The 14,757-nt window shown below is 46.2% G+C and overlaps 1 protein-coding gene across 4 annotated transcripts; it reads right to left on the reverse strand.

The window, feature by feature from the left end:
- Positions 1-176: 176 nt before the first annotated feature.
- On the reverse strand, positions 177-10,766 carry ATP5MC1 (ATP synthase membrane subunit c locus 1). Of its 4 annotated transcripts, none has more exons than XM_082704855.1 (5): positions 10,314-10,469; positions 9,701-9,748; positions 8,831-8,908; positions 8,154-8,335; positions 177-394 (listed from the first exon to the last, which is right to left on the reverse strand). In XM_082704855.1, the coding sequence occupies exons 2-5, from the start codon at positions 9,737-9,739 to the stop codon at positions 334-336; spliced, it is 360 nt and encodes a 119-aa protein (XP_082560981.1). In that variant the 5' UTR covers positions 9,740-9,748; positions 10,314-10,469; the 3' UTR covers positions 177-333. The 4 variants fall into 4 exon arrangements, with proteins under 4 accessions (XP_082560981.1, XP_082560980.1, XP_082560979.1 ...); XM_082704854.1 differs by having other exon boundaries at positions 10,244-10,346; XM_082704853.1 differs by lacking the exon at positions 177-394 and adding an exon at positions 7,586-7,802 and having other exon boundaries at positions 10,314-10,766.
- Positions 10,767-14,757: the final 3,991 nt, after the last annotated feature.

Consider the following 14,757-nt stretch of genomic DNA (forward strand, 5'->3'; position numbering starts at 1 on the left):
CGCTGGCTCCGCCCACCCCCGCCCGACCAGCGAGAGGCGTTCTGCAAGAGCGTCCACCCACGGTCCTCCAGGGCGAGAGGGGGTGGGAACTGGAGCCGGGGCCCAGGGCCGGCGTTGGCCCTAGCTTTGCGGGAGGAGGCTCTGAAGCGTGCGGAGTCGCCGAGGTGCGGCTGAGTGTGCAATATTTAATTTTCAAGTGTGGCAGGGAGAGGAAGGAAGGAAGAGACCCTCCTCGGTCCTGTCCATGGGCCAGGAGAGGGGATAGAGCTTCTTTGGGGAAGGTTCTGAATAGATGAGTCGACTTGCTCAGGGCTCTTTGCTGTCTGAAAACCTCTAATTTATCCTTGCTTCCCGCACCGTCACCCACGGAGGGCAGGCTGCCATTGCCCCCTTCCTGCAACAGAACCAAAAGGAAGGAATCAGAACCGGCGAGCGAAAAACTACCTCGTTTTAGAGTTTATTCAGTATACATTTATGAAGGGGCTAGTAAATGCCAAGCACTGTTGCTAGGCGTTGCCATAGGGATAATGAAACAGACCTAGAGAAGCTCGGTAAAAGGAAGAAAATCAGGCCTCCTGACTCCAAGCTCAGTCTTTTTTCTTCCCACAAGTCCTCGAATATACAGGAATCAAGGGGTTGTGAGTTTAAATCCTGGGAGGATTCCTCAGGGCTTTCCTGGGATTTGTAAGGTGAAATAGCATACTATGGACTAAGAAACACAGAAGCCTTCTAAAATAGACTTTTTCTTTTCTTTTTAGCAACAACACAGGCTCATAATCTTGTCCGGAAACTCTTGCCCAGACGCATTTCAGAATTGAAAGTAACACTCCCAGTAAGGTCTGGGGCACCTCCCAGTAACCAAGCTGATATTTCGACAGCAAAATGTATGGATATTCTTACTAATTTAGGGTACACGTGTGAATATCCATAGTACATCAAACAAATAACCTCCCTCTGTGTTTTATTTGGCTGCCCGTCTGGTTTTTAGGAAAAAGTACACTTTTCACTGTTTCCTGAATTTTCCAATAAGGGACCATAGACTTGAGTGGATAATAGCCAGCACTTATTGAGACTAAAAATTTGTTTCTGGGGTGCCTGGGTGGCTCATTGAGCATCTGCCTTTGGCTCAGGTAGTGATCCCGGGGTCCTGGGATCGAGCCCAGCATCAGGCTCTCTGCTCAGTGGGAAGCCTGCTTCTCCCTTGCCACTTCCCCTTCTTCTGTTCCCTCTCTTGCTGTCTGTCCAATAAATAAATAAAATCTTTAAAGAAATAAAAAATAAAAATTTTGTTTCTCTAGCTGACATTTACTGAGTGCTTAATATGTGCCAAGCATTTTGTATACTTTGTCTTATTTGTTCCTTTCAACAGCCCTATGAAGTAAGTACTATTATTAGTCCGTTCTGACAGATGGAAAAACAGAGGCTTACGGAGATTCGGTCACTTAACCAGGGTCACACTGAGAGCAAGCAACAGATTTGGGGCTGTAAGCCCAATCTGTCTGACTCCAGAGAAAACGTTTTAACTGCTGTGTGATACTGTCACAGCCTGGACCTCTCCCACATTGACTGAATTTTACTTCATGTGGTCCTTTGTTACCTGTTGCTCCCAACCGCTACCCCACAACACACACACACACACACACACACACACACTCGCTCTCTTGGGGCTCTCAAGCATGTACTGTCTGTGAACCCAGCAGGGGGCCTGGTATAGCTTAGGTACTTAACATGAAGTGAAATGAATCAACACAATGTTTTATACAGATTTCATGTTTTGTTGGTTTAGCATTTTACCACTCCATAGTCATAAGGATACCAGAATATCTATGAAAGGATACACAAAAAAATGGTAACAGTGGTTGCCTCCAGATGGTTTGATCACTGACAAGGTGGGCCAAGGTGTGTGTATGGATGGGTACCTTTTTAATATTGTACTGTGTATCTATTGACTATTCAGACTAGGTTTTATTCATTTTTAAAGGATTCTGGAATTTTGTTTGGTTATTATTCATTTAGTAAGGTGGTCAAAGTCAACTCACTGATAACCTTACAAAGAAAAACACTACTCCATCCCTCCTCCATGATTCTAGTCTGCAGAGGCCCAGAGATGGCCTCGGGGACAAGAGGATTCCTGCATGGGGTTCTTTCCTTACTAGTTGGACTATTGTTTTCAGTGGACAGAAAACATCTTGGATCCAGAAGAGTTTCCAGCTTTTAATCTGTACCGCTTACAAATAGCCTGTTTGAGACTATTTCTGCATCCACAGAATGGTGCTAATTCTTACCTCTTAGGGTTTTTCTGAGGATTAAGTGTGACAGTTCTACAAGCGTTTTGTAGAGTGTCAAGCACTGTCTGAACAATGGGCATCCCACTTGCCCATGTATGGTCTCTCCTCCAGGCCTTTGCTCAAACCTTTTCTCCCTGGAATACTCTTTCCCTCTACTCTGCCAGGGGAAACCCTAGTTATTGAAACACTGAGCCTCTATTTCTCATCAGTAATACTTTATAGTAGCTATAAAGAAGAGCGAACATGGGGCGCCTGGGTGGCTCAGTTGGTTAAGCGACCAGCTCTTGATTTCAGCTCAGGTAATGATCTTGGGGTCCTGGGATCGAGTCCCACGTCAGGTTCCATGCTCAGCGGGAAGTCTGCTTCAGCATTCTCTCTCCCTCTTCTCTGTCCCTCCCCCCAACTCACACCCTCTCTCTCTAAAGTAAATAAATGACTCTTTAAAAAAAGAGAGAGATAATGTGATAACTAATGTGCACAATACCTGCTCAGAGTAAATGTTCAATAATTATTAACTCTTACTATTCTGACTCATCTTTAATGCAGGCTGAAATACCACTTTCTCTCCCATGATTTGCACCTCCGGGTGTATTCTTATTGTTACTATTTATTAGTCATTTAGAATTACTCTGTCCTCGAGTGATTCATACCTTTATTGCAGCACATACTACTTTTTACTTTTCTGGTTTGGTTACCCTGTCTAGCTACTACGTGTGACATACTCGAGGGCAGAAAACATGGAGCACCATCTTGTATCTCCACGAACTGACATCCAGTGAATGCTGCAGACATGACAAACAGAGCGGAAATGAGAACAGGGCAGCGAGTTGCCCTTCCCCTGGCCATGGGTCTCTAGAATTTCAGCCCCTCCTCCTGCTCAGATATGCCTGTTTTTCTTTTCAAAAGGCTGAGCCAGGCTTGCACAAGGAATCTGCAAGTCAAGGCCCGAAGGGCCTTAGAGCATGGCAGCTGCTTAAAGGACCAACTCGCCACCTTCTAAGGGAGCTCCAGGTAACTCTAAGCCAGGGAAGAGGAAAGGCCAAGGAGAGGCTAGCAGCAGAGTGTTAGAAGCTGGAATTGCTCAGTCCAGTGTTTACTGACTTTTTCTGGCTGCTTTTCTGGCAGCTTGGCTAGAGGGCAAGAGTGTGCCTTCTGGAGCCTCTCCCATGTCTTCTGGGGATGGATGACACAACTAAGCTGTCTTCCTACAGGAATTTGGATCCAAGCCTCTCTCCTCCACAGCGTCGGACTTCCCTGCGTCTAGCCGTCTCTTAGTGTGATAAAGTTTGGTAACACCTTGCTCATAGCAACTAGACAAATGTCCTCCCCCAAGGACAGAGGCCAGCAAGTGTCACAGAGTCCAGGTCACTGATATGCCTCAACTCTAAGAGGAGAAATCGTGAAGATCTTTCTCCCCTTCCCCAAAGTTCTATGTCCCTCAGGAGCAGTCCTTCCCCCACATAAGGCCCAGTCTTTTGTCCTGGGCTCAATGCCAGGGATAGATGAATTCCCATCCAGGTCATAAAACCTGGACAAAAATTAAAAATCAGAGCTTGGACTGGGAGTTTGTGGCTTCTGATTACAAGTGAGAATAGCTATATTAAAGAACTTTTTAAAAAAATATTAAATAACTTTTTAAAAAAGATTCAATTTTTCTAAAGTAATCTCCATACCCAACGTGGGGCTCAAACTCAAAACCCCGAGGGGCGCCTGGGTGGCCCAGTGGGTTAAAGCCTCTGCCTTTGGCTCGGGTCATAGTCCCAGGGTCCTGGGATGGAGCCCCGCATCGGGCTCTCTGCTCGGCGGGGAGCCTGCATCCCCCCCACACACACCGCCTGCCTCTCTGTCTGCCCCTCTGCCTACTTGTGATCTCTGTCTGTCGAATGAATGAATAAAATCTTAAATAAAACAAAACAAAACAAAAAAACCTCACAACCCCGAGATCAAGTTGCATGGACTCCCAACTGAGCCAGCCAGGTACCCTCTTAAAAAATTTAGGAATACAGGTGTTATTACATCTCTCTGAATACATGGAATGTTACATGTATCTCATTAACACTGCAATGCATATGTTACATGTATTATCATTATTTGCATACATTTACCTGTATTATCTTATTGTCCCCACCACCGTGAATTGTTCTTATCCCCATTTTAGAGGTGAGGAATCGAATCTCAGGGGAATTACCCAGTTGAGAAGTGGCAGGGATTTGTTTGCATTCCCCTCTATGTTCTTTGCTACCATGCTGAGCTCTTCTGGAATAGGTACTAATTGTTTTTGGTCACTGCCTCTGAAGTATAATGAAAACAGCGGATCCTCACCGAAGAATCATACACCTCTGTAAGTATTTTGCATTAAGCAAGATGGTTCCCCCCTAAAGACCCTAAAGAATCGCAATAGTAATTGACTAACTAGCCTTGTTGGGGTGGGGCAGCATTCTCCCCTCACTCTCTAGGGTTCTCTAGGCCAACTACATTCCCAAACTTGCTGATTTGGATTTGTAAGTCCAGCAACTCCAAGGCTGTTTGGAGCTCACGATCAAGAGAAATCCTTGCCAGCCCCTTGGCCAAAAATTAGGTTCCTGGAGTTTCACAGGAAATCAAGAGAATCACCTTCCCTGGAGGCTGCTCCTTGATTTACCATTAGAGTGACCTGGCAAGGATGCCGGCCTGACATCCCGAAGGGTTACTACATTCCATTTTTTTAACATTGCCAGTTTAATCCATTGCTCCCTTGGGGATACCTCAGTTGCCAGTTCAACCTGAGTTCCATTCTTTCTCTTTGGCCCTATGATTCCTGGGCTCTGCTTCAGCTTCTAAAGATTTTTTTTTTTTTTTTTTTGACAGAGAGAGATCACAAGTAGGCAGAGAGGCAGGCAGAGAGAGAGAGGAGGAAGCAGGCTCCCTGCTGAGCAGAGAGCCCGTTCGGGACTCGATCCCAGGACCCTGAGATCATGACCTGAGCCGAAGGCAGCGGCTTAACCCACTGAGGCACCCAGGCGCCCCTCTGCTTCAGCTTCTAATAGTAGCTTGTTGGGGACAACCTTAAGAATTAAAGAGGACAAGCAGCAGATTATGGGAGATGAGTAGTTCTTTTTTTTTTTTTTTTTTTAAAGATTATATTTATTTATTTGACAGAGAGAGGTCACAAGTAGGCAGACAGGCAGGCAGAGAGAGAGAGGGGGAAGCAGGGTCCCTGCTGAGCAGAGAGCCCGATGTGGGGCTCGATCCCAGGACCCCGAGATCGTGACCCGAGCTGAAGGCAGAGGCTTAATCCACGGAGCCACTCAAGCACCCCGAGATGAGTAGTTCTAAACTGGCAGTGATTTTGCCCCCAATGAGGAGACATTTGGGTGTTTAACTGGTTGTTACAACTTGGGGGTGTGGAGGCCAGGGATGCTGCCTACCACCACACATTGCACATTATCTGGCCCCAGATGTGCCAAGGCTGAAAAATCCTGTGATATGAGACCATGATTGTTGAATGAATGTCAGATGGACTTGGGACTGGAACTGCTAATGTGCTGTGTGCTACCGGGCATGTCAGTGAACTTGGGTAAAGCTTAGGTGAGTCAGCACAGTGATAAGAACACAGGTTCTGAAGTTTGAATTCCAGCTTTACTAATCAGCTGTGTGACCTTCATTAGGTCACCTCACCTCTCTGAGCCTTTTTCCTTGACTGTAAAAATGACCTCATAGGGATGTTGGAAGCCATTCACAGAAAATGCTTTGCACTGCACCTGACCCCCAAGAGCTCTTGTGTTAGCTGAGGTTATTACCCCACTGGCTTCCTTGCTCTCCCTCACCTATAGCACATAGTTTTGTATCCACATATTCAATGTGGGACACTGTTCAAGGTTTCCACTCTTAATGCCCCCAACTACTTAAGGACAGGATCTTAGATTTCCCTGCTTTCCCCAAGACTATTAGGAGGATGCTTAGCACTTAAATACTTGCAGACTTTCCTTAGTTGCATGGAAATTGTATCCATTCTTCTTAATTCACATTTTTTGGTGTTTCAACCCTCTTTGCTAGCTAACCTTCAGCTGGATAGGAATATTCTTGGTTTCGCCATTTCGCAGAAGTGGTATAAGGCTTTCACAAAATGGGTCCCTACTTCTACCACTTTTGAGACCATCCAATTTGAGACAGATCATTGTTAACCAGCACCTCTGTGTTTATTTTGTTACAGTTAGCTCATGCTGGGGCTTAGAGAAGCAGTGGTTGTGCGTAGACCAGCTGAGCGCTCTCTTCCCTGGGTTATCAGTCACGCTTTAGCCAAGCTGGGGAAGCCTGCTGGGCCAAGACTGAAACCACAAGGAAGATGCTGTGCAAGGCTCTCTAAACAATTTACTGGTTGGTTCAACCAAAAAAACCCCTCACCCCTTTTTTTTCCCTAGCAAGGCTAAGACTATAAATTCTCCAAGAACAGGAACTGTACCTCATCTGCTTATTCTAGAATGTTTAGACACTCTAAGAAAAAGTGTCTTTCATTCTTTCATCTAAGAATGAAAGTGAAACTTACAAGTGGGACTAAAGGCAGGCAGATGGAGGCCCGCCTCCATTTCCAATCAGCTACATCACTTCTTTGGGACTGTTTCCCTATCGGTGCCACCCTGCTTGTGGGGCTGTCACAAAAACAGATGGGACAGCACAGCAGTTAACGGGTTAGGCTGGCCTGAGGTGGAATCCCCAGTTCTTCCACTGCCCAACTCTTGTGATGTTGGACAAGTTATTTTGCTGCCCCAAGGCTTGGTCTCCTCATTTGTAAAACAGGTATAAACCGTTTGTTGAAATAACTAATTAGGGGTGCCTGGGTGGCTCAGAGGGTTAAAGCCTTTGCCTTCTGCCCAGGTCATGATCCCAGGGTCCTGGGATCGAGCCCCGCATCGGGCTCTCTGCTCAGTGCAGAGCCTGCTTCTCTCTCTCTCCCTGCCTGCCTCTCTGCCTACTTGTGTTCTCTGTCAAATAAATAAATAAAATCTTAAAAAAAAAAAAAAAGAAAAGAAATACCTAATTAAAACAGAGCTTGGTGCAAATTAGGCCCCTCAAGAATGACACATTATTATTTTATTAAATTCAAACGGAAAAAACCCACCAATTATCATTACTTGGAGAAATCCATGCTCCCTCTGAGAAATAAAGGGAACCCTCCATGTTCTCAGGTCATGGCAGTGCCACTTCTCAGCCCTGAAGATTTGCAAACCACGAACGGATGACCCATTCCCACTTCCCTTGTCCCAGCTTTCCACCAAGACCCTCCATAGGGGCAAAGGACAGAGGCACAGGCATATGGGTTTAGAGAAACGTTGTGTTTAATGGTAAAGCTGAGCACACTCCAGCACCGGCATGGCCTGAAGTCGAAGCAGCAGGGGCGGGTAGGTGACCCTCATGGAACCTCACATGGCGAAGAGGATGAGGAAGGCGACCATCAAACAGAAGAGCCCCATGGCCTCAGACAGGGCAAAGCCCAGAATGGCATAGGAGAAGAGCTGCTGCTTGAGAGACGGGTTCCTGCCAGGGACAGAGATCGATGCCAGCCAGGGGAGAGGAAGGGGTGAGGGCATGGGCGGTGAAGGACATAGGAAGAGTGGGCCAATGGCGGGGGGGTGGGGTAGGCTGCTGAAACTGGGAGAGGGCCTAACCTATATATATCCTGGGGATTTAGACAGGTAAGCAGAGTACCGACATGGTAAGTTTAATACAGCCAGGTTGGAGACATATCTAAATACTGATTCAGAGATCACTGGAGAAAACAGGAGGTCGATGGAATCAACTCCGAGCTAGCGGGAGCTCCTGCTGAGGCTTCTCTCAAATGGGGTGGAATTTACGGTAGGAGATGTTCTAGGCCACCCCCAAACTTACCTGGCATAGCCAATGATCAAGCTGCCAAACACTGTTCCAATGCCAGCCCCTGAACCAGCCACACCAACTGTGGCAGCCCCAGCGCCAATAAACTTGGCTGCTGTATCAATGTCCCGGGAGACAACACTGGTCTGGAACTCCCGTCGGGCCACCTGGAGCGGGGAGTTGCTGCTATAGGATGGCTGGGAGGCAAGCAGGGAAGGAGAGGTAGTGAGGCACAGGACAGGTTGCTGACTCCCATACCCTCACTCAACCCACCTGGGCTCTGAAACTGTTGGCAAATTGCCTGGTAGGAAGAGAATGCTCAAGACTGCAGAGCATGCTGGGAATCAGTCCTCAGGCCCATTTCCCAATAGGGCCAGGGAAATTTTGTAGGTTAGGGAAACTTCATTTTTGCAAACTTCTCACCTACAACGTTCACCTTAGGGTACTTAGAGCTAAGAGCTATTAAAGTACCACAGATTCTCTAATTGTCCTTCTACTCTGGATTACAAGGTCCCTATCTTGAAGAACCCCTCGCTGGGGAAATTAATTTTTAAGATTTTTATTTTTAAGTAATCTCTACACCCGATGTAGGGCTCGAGCTTACAACTCCGTGATCAAGAGTTGCACGTTCTACCGACTAAGCCAGGCAGGTGCCCCTGGGGAAATTTACAGGAGGGCCCACAGTCCTTTACCTGTTTAGCTGGGATGTCTGGCCTACTCAAGAGGGAGGCAGACACAGGCCTGATTAGATCCCTGGTACAACAGCGAATCTGTCAAATCAGAAAGATACATTCCTCCAAATCAAGCAAGGGAAACGGGAAAACCTAGATGCTGAAATTGTGTCAAAAATGACAAGATTATAAACAGAAAAAACGCCCAATGTGTTTCAAGGTCAATTAATGCATTCCTGTTTCTACCAGACAGGCCTACACCAGAGACAGCTGTCCAAGACCCAGGTGCAGTTAGCAGTGGCAACTTTCCCATTTAAACCCAGGTACCAAAGTTCATTTCTACGGGCACAGCCCTGATCACTATCCCAGAAGGGAAGAAACCACACTAACATCAAACTAGGGACAGGGAGGGTTTGCACCCGGATCACCCAAAGAATCAGAAGGGGGAAATCTTATTTTGTTAGAGTGTACTCACTGTTACACACCCCGTATGGACTGGGTCAAGAAGGCTCCTTGAACCACCAGCTAAGCAGAGCCTCCCTGCAACCGAGCTTTCTTGAAACATGCTGACAAAATGCAGTGGTTCTCAAACATGGCTGAACACTGGAATCACCTGCAGAGTTCTGGCCAAGCTTGACTGACTGCTTCAGTGGGCTGTCTGGCTACCGCCAAGCCAGCCTGGGTGTCAAGATTATCTCCAGACTCTGACCACGCTCCAAAGCCAAGAAAGCTTGGTTTACAGGTCTAAATAAACAGGGGTTAACTGCATCACTACACCCTCCCCCCCAAAAGGCCAACAACATCTGGATGCCAAGCTTCTCTCAGGTCATTCATTACATGTCGACAGGTCCCACATCTGGCACTACAGATCACCCCGGAGCCGCAGCTTACCAGAGCCGGAGAAATGAGTAGTGCCCCGGTGGTCTGCATTTTCTCAGTCTGCAGAGGAAAAAATAAAGATTCATTCACAGCCCAGTCGTCTACGTACAGCGGCGACCTTCGGTCGTCCCCTTCACCCCGTCCGTCCTCCCTCCCTGGACCACCACGTTCTTCCTTGCACCGTGCCCCAGCTGAGGAGGGCATTAGAGGTCAGAGGGACAGCGCGAAAGGGTCTGCAAAGGAAGGTCACGGGGATCTTCAGTAGAGGAAGGAGGGCCCAAACCCCAATAAGAAAACGTTGCTAAAGAGGGTGGTCTCCAGGGAAGACTTTTGGAGGCAGATACTGGGTCGGTGCGCGGCAGAGTGCTGCCCATGTTACACAGCTGTTCTCGGCCCGCCTCAGTGGGGATAGTTAATCGCTCGTTACCGTTGGTAATTAACATTAATTGTTAAGGATATAGGCAACCATCGCTTCTCCCGGCCCGGGGAACAAATGCCCCTTCACACAGCCCAGCCCACGCCCCTGCCCATCGCTGCCTTCCGACCCCGAGTCACCTGCACTCCCACTGCCCCGCTGTCCCTACACCGACCACAGCGTTTGCCCCGCTCAAGGTGACTGACTCACCTCCCGGCTTTAGCTCTAGGTCTCAGCACTCAGCTCCCCCACCCACGTGTCCCGGTGTCCCCCCAGTCTCATTGGTCGCAATCCTCCCGCATCCTCATTGGCTAACATCCTCAAGTCCTCCTTTCTTATTGGCTTTCCGCAGCTTCTTCCTCTCTCTCCACAGGAGCTTCGTGGCAGTTCCCGCCTTCATGCGGGTGAAGGCGGGGTTTTCATCAGAGATTTGGCTTCCGATTGGTCAGTCCCTGAAATGCTCAACCATAGAGTCCGCGGGGCTCAGAGGTTCCAGAACCTGCCGCACAAAATGGCTGCCAAGGTGGACGCCGCAGAAAAAGGCGTGGGAGAGATGACGAGACGCCTTACGCACACAGACACATGACCTTGGACTTACGCCTTCATTCGTGCGCTTGGACCTTCAGGCACGTTGTATGTCGGGATTTGTAGTCAGGTCGGAGGACCAAGGACGGCTGAGATCTCGCGAGAAGTTCCTCCCGAGGCCCGGAGAGCCAACGCCTTTGCAGCAATTCGCGCCCTCGTGATTCGTGGAAGCCTTCCTTCCGCCTTGGAGAATAAAGGCCTCCCGCTGGCCTTGAAAGTTAACTAGTGGGCTACCGCGGCTTTGTGGGCCTCCACCAGAGTTCTGAAGCCATGGACAACCAGCAAGATTTTTTTTTTTTTGTATTGCAAAAAGCAAATTCTACGGATAAAACACTTAATACTCCTGCAGAAAAACGAGCAAAGGATAGGAACAGGCAGTCCGCTAAAGTAGAAATAGACATTCAAGGAAACAATATTTAAGTTCGCTAATCAAAGAAATAGAAGTGAAGTGGATGGAGCAAGGTCTTATTCTAGCTCCTAGTTCCAAAAATCCATTTAATATATTGTTCTAGGATAGAGGACGTGTCAGATATTACGCTGATAAGAATAGATATAACACTTGACATTAGCTAAAAGGCCTAAAAGCTATCAGCATTCTTTTTTTTTTTTTTTTTTTAAGATTTTATTTATTTAACAGCCTGAGATCACAAGTTGTCAGAAAGGCAGGCAGAGAGAGAGGGGAAGCAGAAGGAAGCAGAGGCTCCCTACTGAGCAGAGAGCTGATGGGGGACTGGATTCTAGGACCCTGAAATCATGACCTAAGCCAAAGGAAGGGGCTTTAACCCACTGAGCCACCCAGGCGCCCCTCAAAATTTTTTATTAGTGTAAGCCAGGCGCTATCTTATACTATTGCCAGTGAAATTCTGAGTTAGGAAACCTTTCCGGAGAACAATGTGGACTGGAGGAAAATAAAACAAAATACTAATAGCTAATTCTGGATAGTGTAGTAAGGTTGATTTATATTTTTATGAGTCTATAATCACAGCAAAAGATTAAAAATCATACTAATCTGAAAGTTTAGACCTCTGGATTCTTAGAAAAATATTTTATGACGGAGATTAGGATAGCTTGCTGGCATGGTAAAATGGAAGGAATGTGGAGTTATTTATTTATTTATTTATTTGACGGAGAGAGAGATCACAGCGAGGCAGAGCAGCAGGCAGAGAGAGAAGGCGAAGCAGGCTCCCCGCTGAGCAGAGAGCCCCATGCGGGGCTGGGATCCCAGGACTCTGAGATCACGACCTGAGCCAAAGGCAGCCTCTTAACCCACTGAGCCACCCAGGTGCCCCAGGAATGAATGTGGAGTTTTGAGATAACACAGGCTTGAGTTCCTGGCATGGCTCTGCCATATAAATGGATACACCTGTGTCTGAGATTACCAAATTACCAAATCTTTCTTGGCTTTAGTGTTAGAAGCTACCATTGGTTGAGGCCTCATCATATTTGCCATATGATGGGCAAGTATTGTGTTAAAATTCCTTCAGCTCTTAGATGATTTAATCTTTAGAACAACCCTTTAAGTAGGTATTATTATCCTCATTTTACAGATTACTCCATTTCACAGAATATCTTTCTCCAGTTTGACATCTTTGGTGAAGAGGTAAAGTCAGGATGCACCTAGGTGGCTTAGTTCATTAAGCATCTGTCTTTGTCTGGGGTTGCAATCGATCATGATCCCAGGGTCCTGTGATTGAGCTGCCTCAGGCTCCCTGCTCAGTGGGAAGCCTGCTTCTCCATCTGCCCCTTCTCCCACTTAGGCATGCTCTCTCTCTCAGATAAATAAACAAAAATCTTTAAAAAAAGAAGTAAAGTCAGTATATATATATATTTTTAGATTTTATTTATTTGGCAGAAAGAAAGAACACAAACGGGGAGTAGGAGAGGGAGAAGCAGGCTTCCTGCAGAGCAGAGAGCCCAATGTGGGGCTCCATGCCATGACCCTGGGATCATGGCCTGAGCTGAAGGCAGACGCCCAACAACTGAGCCACCCAGGCACCACTAAAGTCAGTATTTGAACCCAAGTGTGTCTGGGTCCAAAGCAGAAACTCTTAACCTAATGGCTAAGGAGGTTCTTGGGCCTCCTAAAACCGAGGAACATGTAAAAAAGGGTTAATACTACTTGCCTTATAGAAATACGAAATAAAATAAATGCGAGGCATAGGTTGGTGACTGGTGAATGTTCTCTTTCTGTTCCTACTCTAAAGAAAGTTATATTTTTGGGGCGCCTGGGTGGCTCAGTGGGTTAAAGCCTCTGCCTTCGCTCAGGTCATGATCTCAGGGTTCTGGGATCAAGCCCCACATCAGGCTCTCTGCTCAGCAGGGAACCTGCTTCCTCCCTTCTCTCTCTCTGCCTACTTGTGATCTCTGTCTGTCAAATAAATAAAATCTAAAAAAAAAAAAAAAAAAGAAAGTAAGTTATATTTTTGGGACATGTGGGTGCCTCAGTCAGTTAAGTGTCTGCCTTCTGCTCAGGTCATGATCCCAGGGTCCTGGGATCGAGCCCCACATTGGGCTCTATGCTCAGTGGAAAGTCTGCTTCTCCATCTCTCTCTGCCTGGTGCTCCCCCTGCTTGTGCTCTCTCTCTCTCTCTAAAATAAATAAATAAAATTTTTAAAAAAGGAAAAAAAGAAAAGTTATATTTTCATGTGGATTATCTCTGTCTACATGTATTAATTTTTTTTTCAAATACAGATTTGTCATACAGCTGTACTCCTAGCATACACTCAAAGTTGTCGAGTTTGACCTACTATAATTCAGGCCGTTCAATGTGAATCTTGAAGTCTTAACTAGCAGGTTTCAAATCCTGGCACTGCCACTTACTATTGTGTGATTTGGGGCAAGGTTCTTAATCTCTTTAAGACTCAGTCTTCATCTATAAAAGAGAGATATTCCTTTTTCAACAAGATTGTTTTAAGGAGTAAATGAGATAGTATATGTGGAGGTGGACTTTTCATTATTGAACTAAAAAGTACTAGTAACCAGCAGTGGATGTGAAGTGAAAGGTAGTTGGGAAACTTCAAATCTGGCCCTGGCATCTTGGGGTGAGACAAGCTTTCTTGGAGGGGCCAAAAAAACTGTGGGAACTCAGAGGATTGCTGTGTAGGCAGAAATGCTATTGATGAAGGTGGCAAAGAGCAAACTTGTGGATAATAAGTCAGGTGGGCCCTCTTTCCAAAGGCATTTCTGACTCTTAAAACCCTCCTTTCCTGCCTAGAGTCTTATTGCAACATCTTCTCTTTCTTCCTTTAAGCCCAGTTCCTCACTAGAAATTCACTTCAACAAACATTTTTGAACACAGATGAATAATACCAGTTTCCACCCCAAACAAACTCAAAACTAGCAAGAAAATCACGATGCAAACAAATCATTAAAACGAATCATCTTCATGGGCACCACAAGAAAACTACCTACAAAATACAAAGAAGGGAGAGACTAACTTCCTCTGAAGAGAACCAAGGGAGGCCTTTTTGAAAACAAAAAAAAAATTTCTGGGTTGAATTTTGAGGATAAATATAAGTTAGCTAGATATGTCAGGGGAGAGGGTGAGAATGGATGCGGCTATTCCAGGCACAGCGAACAACATGTATAAAAACACAGGAGAGTTGGTGTATCCAATCTTAGACCAGTCAGCAATGGCCATGACATGGCACAAATGTGACTGTTGCTCTTCCGTTTCTGGCACTACAACTATATTAAATATTCTGAGTCCTCTGACACAACACCTAAAGATGCTACCGAAAGAAAAAATATGACAAATATATTTTTAAATGCATGGCCTTATTTTTGATAGCTAAAATAAAATGTGTTCTCTATCATATTAAATTACCAATTTTCCATTACACCTCCTCTCCTAAATGACCCAGCTGGTAATGATATATTCTGGGACAACAATAGCAACAAATATAAAAGGAGGGATTTTTGGGGAGGGGGGGTTTAGGAGAAAGATGACTCATGGTGATAAATGCTGGCTTTTAAATGCATAGCTGGCCTCACAAGAAAGTGAGGAAAATCCTTAGGGACCCGAAACAAAGAAAGAACATAAAACCAGAGCAGTAAACATGTTATATT

This window comes from Mustela nivalis, assembly GCF_964662115.1.
Source record: "Mustela nivalis genome assembly, chromosome: 17".
NCBI classification, from domain to species: domain Eukaryota; kingdom Metazoa; phylum Chordata; class Mammalia; order Carnivora; family Mustelidae; genus Mustela; species Mustela nivalis.